Below are 8,902 nucleotides of genomic sequence, written 5' to 3'. Positions count from 1 at the left end.
GTCTAGATTTGTTTTTAAACCTAGTGCGGTCTCAACGAGCCTTTAGTCGCATTAGTCACTACAAATGGTAGTCGTTGGTGATTATTCTACAAAGAGACCCCAATTTTAGTTTGGCTCTAAGCTAAGGAAATGTCAGGACCAAGGCTGGTTATCCGTGTAGAGGTAGACCTGATCATGGGCCATCCGATCCGAACAACTCGACCCGACCTGTCAAAAAGAATCCGGTCGACTAACTCGATGGGCTGATACGGACCATAATTTTTGACCCGCAATAATTCACGGTTGAGTACGAACCATAACTTTTGATCCAAAACTCGACCTAGCTAACACAAAAAATATGACCTGAAGCTAAAAAACCGATCTAACCAAAAAAACCTGACCTGACGTAGCCAACTCAACCCGATCTAACACTGTACATAGGCCATATCAAATGACACACAACCCGACCTTACTCGATCTAAACCCGACCCAACCCAATCCGAGGTGATCACGGCATGGGCGGGGGAATGGCTGGGCTCTGATCATCTGATGCCGATTGCCCAATCGTTAGCCCTCTCTTGAAAGCCACTTGTCTTTCTCTCTAGTCTCGAACTCTCAATCACGCTCTCGCTCTGTTGTCCGATGGCAAACACCAAACAGAAAGATGAAAATCGTTTTTTTTTTTGGCGCTGCAAGCAGCAGCTTTTCTGGGTCAATTTACAAAAATAAGTAGAGAGAATTACAATCCAAGACGACCTTTCTGCAGCCACACGAACGCCAACGGTGCGAGCTTCTCAGGCAGCGACGTGCCCATCCCGCACGTCACCCGCATCATGCACGGCATGAACGCGCCACTGAGCTGCCGCGCGCGGCAACAGAGTAACCGACTGCCCCGCGCACGTACGCGAACGCCACACGCACTAATTAACGCTACTATCAGAGTATTGCTGAGCTTCACGCGGTGAGACCGAGCCGCTGGAGGTGATGGTCAGTGTCCTCCGGGTGGTCGTCGAGCACCCTCTGCCGCGGCGGCAGCACCCACCGGCCGTCCTCCGTCCTCACCATGCCCTTGTTCTCCGCCTGGTACCACACGGGCGGCACCATGTGGTCCTCCCGGAGGAAGTCGGTGGACTTGTTCACCAGCGCGGGGTCCCTCCCGCGGGGCTCGAACCCCGCGCCGGAGCCGCGGAAGCCGTCCAGCAGGTGCAGGTGCGCCTCCAGGTTGTGGTAGCACGAGAGGTCCAGGGTCTCCTTGAGGAACGGCGACACCTTGTGGTCCAGCTGCAGCAGCACGCCCAGGTGCGTGTACACGCCGCCGAGGCCCAGCCTGTCCGCCGCCCGCAGGACGAGCTCCGGGAACGCCGACTCGTTGAAGAACACGCCGGGCACCTTGGGCACGCTGTCGTGCACGTTCACGACGCGCAGCGCCCGCACGCCCAGCTCCCGCTCGAACCGCCTCCGGAAGGCGACGTTCCCGACGCGCGGGCCGGCGAAGGAGAACACGCACACCGGCGCCACCCTGTCGCCCGGCGACACGTTCGCGCGCGTCTCCGCGATGTCGAAGGCGCACAGCATCGCCAGCGCGCTGCCCAGGCTGTGGCCCGTGACCGTCACGCTCACCTGCTCGCCCCGCCCGTGGTACAGATCCACCAGCTTGCGCACCTCGGCCAGCACCTGCTCCCGCGCCGAGTACCGGCAGAAGCGGCAGCCGGTGCCCTTGTCCGTGTACAGCGCCACGAACCCTCGCTCCACCTTCACGTCGGGGTCCGGGCAGGGGACGCCCGTCTCGCGCAGGGGGATCTGGTTGGCCGTCAGATCGGCCACCCACTCGAGGCGGGTGATGGTGCCGCGCCACGCCACGGCGATGTCCCGGCGGCCGAGCCGCGCCGTCTCCTCGTCGGTGGACACGGCCACGTACCCGATGAACGTGCCGGACTCGCTCCACATCTTGGCGTTGGCGGCCGTCTTGATGCCGAAGTTGGGGAACTTGAGGTCGTTGCAGGTGGCGTAGAGGTAGCGGGTGACCTCGTAGCCGATGCCGCCGAGGCCGACGTCGTGGAAGAAGGTCTTCGCCGGGTACTTGCAGCTGCCGCAGTAGGGGGAGAAGCGGTCGTAGTCGAAGCTGTCGTAGGTGGCCTGGGCGAACTCGCCGTAGCGGATGAGCTCCTGGAGGAGCACGCCGTCGATGGGGTCCAGCAGGCCCTCCCAGTTGTTGCTGCCGTGGATCTCCGGCCACCGCGCGGCGAGCTCCCCATCGTCGGGCGCCGCCTGATGAGAGCTGAGGTCCACGTCCTCGATCGTCACAGGGGCGGCCTCCTGTTCGGCTCTCGTCGCCGAGGCGACGACGACGAGATAGCGGCGAGAACGACGACGGCGCTGAAGCGTGTTCGTCAGTGCCACAGCGGGGAACCCGCCGGCCCGGTGGTGCACGGTGGGGACGAGGCTCAGGCAGGAAGATACGGTGGCCGCCATCGGCTGCTTGGTGCTGCGGTCACCGTAGTTGTCGACGCGGTCAGAGATCACGCAGCACGCCGCTGTGTGTTTGTTTTGAATGTGAGTGTAGTCTAGCTAGACTACTCGTGCGCGCGGTGGCTAGCTACAGTCTTATCTTTCTTGCTTTCTTGATGTGTGTTTGAGCTCGGTGCTCGGAGGAGGAGGAGCTCGCCATTGATATATGGCGATGCGTGCATGGGATGAGAACTGACAAGTGGCTCAACATGCAGTAGCACGAGTACGACGGGCCTTTGGCATGTCTTGGCGCCGCGGCCCACAGGGCACAGCTAGCCACATGATAATGCGTCCACGACTCCACGTGAAAATGCAGCTCGTCCCTTGATGGTGCAACATGGCTTCTGTACTGCCCATGTGTGGATGGGACCACCGTCCAGTCCTAGCTATACTCCTATCGGTACCAATGGTTGGGGACTTGGGCGCGTGCACCGCGTGCGGAACCGGCCCATACAAATATCTCAGTTGAAATATTCTATATATCACATTATCCTCGCTAACTCAAAACACTAACAAAGTCGGCACTCTAAATATCACCTCTATAAAAACACGCAAACACTGTGTCATTTCTATATCATATATTATCCACACTAACTCAAAATAATGTAACAGCCTTCTAAGGGGCATGTACAACTCTAAGACTTCGGATCGGTTTTCTAAGTATAGGAGACAACAAAGAGACTGCATGATACACCCCTGAGCTTACAGATCATAAATGTAGCTAAGAGATAATATGTATGGAGAGTCGTGTAGAAGAGTCTGTCTCTTGCATTTTTTTCAATTAAGGCCCTAAAGACCTCTTAAGATACCACATATTAAATGAGATCCCTTCGTTTCAATTTATAATCCATTTGAATTTTTATCCCCAAGTTTAACCAGCTCGTATTATTAAAAAATAATTATTAGTTTTTATTGAGATGTCATTTAGCATATAAAATACTTTAAGTATGACTTTGATTTTTTCATTTTTCGCAAAAAAAATTAATAAGATGAGTGGATCCAATTTAGTAAAAAAAAGGCAAACAAATTATAAATTGAGACTTACGTACACTCAACGGATAAATACGCCACCTATCACAAAAAACAATAACGTTGTTAAATTCTAGAACAAATATATGAATAATATGAGCACACGTACGTACGTACGTACACTCGAGCACTGGAAAGTGCTCGACTAGTCAGGTTTCACCCAACCAACTGAGCTAAGCTAAGCTAAGCTCGACCGTTAGCTTTCTAAGGTCCTGCTCAAAACTGTTCTGGCTATGACTCTAGCGTCTAGCAACATCTTCTACGAGAGAGCCGTATATCAGATATTTTAGGAGGAGGAATCGTTTTTTATAGTGATTGATAGAGGAGCTAGCCGGAGTTGCTTTCAGGTCAGGCTACGAGCCAGAGCTATGAGAACTGACCCCTCGAGTACGTAGTTTTTTTTTCTTTCTTTTCAAAAGAACACTTGAACGGGAAGCGTACCAAGATGCGCTAAATTCTTATAATAATCCATGAAATATCCTACCTTGCGGCCTTGGTGGGTCTGGGTGGTCCCTAGTCGTCGTGGAGCAATGTCGCGCGGCCAATGGTAACACAGCACAGCAATACAGCAAACGCTACATGCATGCATGCATGCGTAACGCGTTGTGCGGGCCCCGCCCAACGCAAGAAACCAAGGACATGTGTTTTGTGGTACCGATCGACACACACGTGATCCACGCATCGAAGCGGGGCCGGCCCGGTGTCTCCAATTCTCCATCGCCACAACCACAACCAAAGAGCTAGTCCAAGATGTGCACTGTGACGGTGACGGTGACGAGCCGAGCTAGCTAGAGCTAATTATATTGATGTGGCATTTGAACCCTGTGACGAAAAAATAAATAAAATCATAGCTCTGCATGGGTTTTTGGACGTAACCCCGCACTCACCACACCATCCGTCAAGTAAAATATATAGCCGTTTTCACTGCGCTGGTGACGAGGTGAGAGTCTCTTCCTAGCCTAGACGCACGTTTATCCTGCATATGTTCCCTACCCATTAGTGCAGAGTTGAGCATGCTGTGGTTACACTGGAACGGTGGAACCTTCATCACACAAGTTCAGGGGTTCTGGAAATTAATATTCAGAATCAAGGGAGCTGTTAACTGCAATACACAAGTTTATTCCTCTAGAAAATGAGACGGCAATTCTTTTGGTTTGTTCCACTTCGCACATCTGCATTCCCACAAGTCACAACAAACAATCACGACCATCAGCTGTTTCTATGGCAGGAACACCCGAAGTAGCAAATAAACAGGTTTATCCAAAACACCCTTAGATATTCCTTTTGATAATCAACTCCCATACACGCAGCTCAGTATCCCAGTGCCAAAACGTAGTATCCTTGCATCCAGTGCACTTCGTTCAAATCTTATCAGGATTCTGGCAAAAACGATTTTTCATGGCACAGGTGTTTATGGGGTTGAGCAATATCTTCAGGGCAGAAGGTCACCAAAGGGATGCGGCCAACACAGAGCTGTCACTTCTTCGAGGAACCAAACCCACCAAAACCCATCATGGCAGCGATGTCAGGATCAACGTCCTCAGGTTCATGTTGGGTTGCCTGTTCTCTCTGAAACCATTTGATATCAAGTGAGTATGCCTTCTACTGATTCTCAAAACCCACAGGACTGTCAGTTATAATTTTCAGTTCAAAAATAAATACAGGTGGGGATTTGTGTTGCATGACTGCGCTTACTTTCTTCTCTTTCTTCTTTTCTTTGCGCTGACGCTTCCGTTCCTCCTCATCTTGCTGTTGTTTCATTATTCTCTCATCCAAATCTGTAAACATTTTAAAAAAAGAGGGGATGATTTGCCAGTAGTTTATTATGCTCCCTATTCCCTTGGAGTTTTTATGTGGAAAGGTTCCATTCTGAATGGAAGAATGGGGCGAGGAAACTGACACACCATACGAAGAATTTTGTTTTTCTCACCTTCTTCAGTAAAGGCACTTGGATCCTTCCTTTTCTTAAGTGCCTCAAACCTTTTCTGGACCTGCAGCCACCAGAAAATTCTGAGTGAAAACAAATAGCAGATGGTGAAAGACCGCTGGCTGAAAAATAGGATGGCAAACCTACTACCCAAGCGGCTTCTCACTAGCAACCTCAATAAGAAATTAAGCATAATGTCACGAGATGATGTGCCTCTTTGCCATAGTTTCTACTTCATCATCTAACAGGAAAAAGAAAAGGCAAAGTACCACCAAACAGCTAGATTCTAAAGCGGCTTATGAGGGCTGGAGTTGAACTTCTGCTTCTCACCAGTTATTCCTATAAGCTGGATTCTGCACAAGCAGAAGCTGTGCCAAAGAAGCCAATGTATGACAAGTTGGGTCTGCTACTAAATAAGTAAATATAACAAGAATATAATTGCTGACTTTCAACTGCAGATCCAATGTGAGGCTCAAATGTAATACCTGTTCAAGTGATGCCCTTTCAACACGCATAGACATGCCCAGTGCTCTCTGATCTGACAAATGTTAAAACTATGACACATGAACATGAAGACGATGATAGCAAACTTTAATGCACTAAATGAGCATAAACGAGAGCCTCATCCACTTACGCTTCTTGCCATTTATATGATCCAAATAGTTGGCTGAATCTTTGACAACACATTCACATACAGAACAGTAGTATCCAGCCTGTCAGAAAGTACATAAAGTTGGGAGGAAACTTTTGTGTTGAATTGATCATCAAAGTAAGAGGTTCATTTTTGTAGAAACACTTAAGTTGTAAATAGCACTGGTATGAAATGCATGTAGGAACAAGTAGACTGAAATTAATAATAATGAACTGCAAAAAGATGAAATTAAGCCTACAACATGAGAAAAGAATAAGAGGTAATACACAGAAACATCTTCGACTAAGATCTGTGTTTAATATGGACGGAGCAAAGCAACTACACTCTAGCAATTTCTTGTCAAGAATTAAGATATGATGAAAATAAATCTAAATCAATTTAAACGCTACAAACATGCCCTATGGAATTTATGCACAAACCTGCTGATTCAATGGTGCAATCGGGGTCACCACCTGGAAAAAAAATGAAAGGCACAGTTAATCAACTTTTCAAAACAGAAAGGTGTTCATTCTGTAAAAGCAAGTTGTTCACAATAAAGGACTGAATGAAGTCAGAGACAATCGCGAAAGGGCCTCTAGCCAAGTTGGTTAGGTGGTTTGAGTAACACTCCTCAGGTCCTAGATTCGACTCCTTGTGGGAGCGAATTTCAGGTTGTGGTTAAAATCTCTTCGCCCGTCCCACATCAAAGCACAGGTCTAAGGCCCGATCGCGGTCGTTTCTCACATGGGCTACGGTGCAGCTGTGTATGGGTGGGGCAGGGGTTCAAGGGTTTTCTCGACCTGCGTGAGAAGGTCTTCTTAATATAATGTCTAGGGTTGTCTTACCCCTGCATATCGAAGTCACTAAGTCAGAGACAATCATGTCCATTAGCAACATATCTGCCTTGTACACACTACACAGTTTTCCAACTCATTTAACAGTAACAAAAGAATCCACAAAAATACTGATGAAACTAGAGAAAAGAAAATGAGGGAAGAACTAATTGATGAAGTATCTCTTACAGCACGAAGAATTGAAGTAACATAGAAAAGGCATGGTAAATGCACAAAGTGTAGTAAGATATTTACAAACCTGAGTCTTGCCAAGACGAGAATCAAGATCAACTTCATAGTCCCTGTGTTTCAAAGGCTGTCTTTGCACAGGAGGACCCCTTTCTGCACTCATAATTGAAAGGAATCAAGTTTCATAGAGTGCCAGAAACTGGTATCGATACAGATTTATTGAGCTAAAAGTTAGACCACGTACCCTTGCCTTTCCGAGCTTCATCCTGGATCAGTGAAAGACAAATGCAGACTGAAGTAAGCAATACATAGAGGCAAAGAGAAGTATGGTCGTAGTTTTGTTCGGTCTTGACAAAATTTAAAAGGAATAAGACCCACTATTACCTTCTCCCTCTGCTCCCTCTGTCGAGCTCTCTCCAAGTACTCTTCCTTGTCAAATTTCCTCCTAGAAGTGTTGTCGACGCCGACTGGCTGCACACAGAATACAAGAGATCAGATGGAATGCACCACGGACCTCCGCACATCAAGAGAGATTCCCCGCTTGGTCCAAGTCGAAGCAGGAGGGACTCACATTTCCAGACATCTTCCTCACTCCTCAGCTCAACGTAAACCACCGCCTAAATAGACATCCGAATCAGGGGACGACAATTTTTTTATTAGAAAAAAAAAAATCTAAGTTAGTAGGCATAACAGGTGTAATTAGATCAGATCCGAATACAAATGGTTTACAATAGGGTTTGGCAGCTCGGTTTCGAACAGCAGGGAAGGTGGCCGTTGGGCATACCTGGTGGGCACTTGTCGCCGCTGAAGGGCCGGCCGGCAAAGGGAAGAAGGGGAGAAAGGTTACACAAACACGTGCTCGCCTTCGGACCTTCCCGACGATCTCGCTAGGGCTCCGCGATGGCGACACCGCGTTCCCGAGCCCCTGCGTCGACGCACTCCTCGACTAGTGGACTCGGGGCGTTTCGTCGCAGGTGTCGGGTAGCGCCGCGAGAGCGCGCTCTGCCGGTCGTCGCCTCGGGGACGCGGGGCGGGCGCCGAGCGATGCGTGAGCCGTCGCCGGCGGAGGGTGCGTGCGCACGGATTGAATTCGGGTCAAGAAGGTGTTCTACCTTCTACTGCTGCGGCGCAAGTGTGGGGCGCTGAAGTGGCGAAATAACGGGCTCTGCCGCTGAACGGTTAGTGGGCTGGCCCATCAGAGTACAGGCGCAGGCTCAGCTGGGGAGGAAACAAAGGGACACGAAATGTTTAAGATCTTTTTTATTTTAAATTTGATTTATGCCGAAATATTTGTGTGGATCGAAAAGGTTAGTATAAAACTATACTGCTGCTGCCAATTGAAGTGGCCAGAAGTATCCGTCGATTGATCTGGCAGTAACATGAGTTGCCGCATTTGAATTGGCGGAGTTTTCTTTATATGCAAGCTTGTTTAAAAAAAATCATAACATTTATATATATATGAGCTCGCATGAAAATAACATTTCACTAGTTATGTGTCTGTGCGTTGCAATAGAACACAAAGTATTTTACAAAATGTTTGTGCACAACAATTACATGACAACTATATATATATATATGGAAGAGGTAATGGAAGCCCTGGGTTCCGTTAGTGGGCGAAGCCCTAGTCAGGACGCCGATCGGTCACGTTCGGCCTACTGTACGCCAGCTTGCGTCAGCCATGCATAGGATAGCCACGTATCCCGGCTGAGACGCGACATGCGATATACACACGCATAAATATATGTAGAAACGTGCATAACTCATGCATAAATAGAATCTTTTATGCCACGAATCACGGGAACGAAT

General features: G+C 48.9%; 2 protein-coding genes across 2 annotated transcripts; both read right to left on the bottom strand.

The window, feature by feature from the left end:
- Positions 1-821: 821 nt before the first annotated feature.
- On the bottom strand, positions 822-2,600 carry LOC107303346 (Phospholipase A1-Igamma1 chloroplastic). The gene has a single exon (NM_001320716.1). It carries the CDS (start codon positions 2,449-2,451, stop codon positions 934-936), a length of 1,518 nt encoding a protein of 505 aa, NP_001307645.1. The 5' UTR covers positions 2,452-2,600; the 3' UTR covers positions 822-933.
- Positions 2,601-4,582: 1,982 nt separating this feature from the next.
- LOC107275236 (C2H2 and C2HC zinc fingers superfamily protein) lies at positions 4,583-8,281 on the bottom strand. The gene is made up of 11 exons (NM_001320508.1): positions 7,881-8,281; positions 7,668-7,713; positions 7,481-7,567; positions 7,341-7,362; positions 7,167-7,249; positions 6,515-6,547; positions 6,078-6,156; positions 5,929-5,981; positions 5,447-5,507; positions 5,212-5,294; positions 4,583-5,085 (listed from the first exon to the last, which is right to left on the bottom strand). Exons 2-11 carry the CDS (start codon positions 7,677-7,679, stop codon positions 4,993-4,995), a joined length of 606 nt encoding a protein of 201 aa, NP_001307437.1. The 5' UTR covers positions 7,680-7,713; positions 7,881-8,281; the 3' UTR covers positions 4,583-4,992.
- Positions 8,282-8,902: the final 621 nt, after the last annotated feature.

Source organism: Zea mays, chromosome 3 (assembly GCF_902167145.1).
Source record: "Zea mays cultivar B73 chromosome 3, Zm-B73-REFERENCE-NAM-5.0, whole genome shotgun sequence".
Lineage (NCBI taxonomy): Eukaryota > Viridiplantae > Streptophyta > Magnoliopsida > Poales > Poaceae > Zea > Zea mays.
This window is presented reverse-complemented; position numbering and strand designations above follow the sequence as displayed.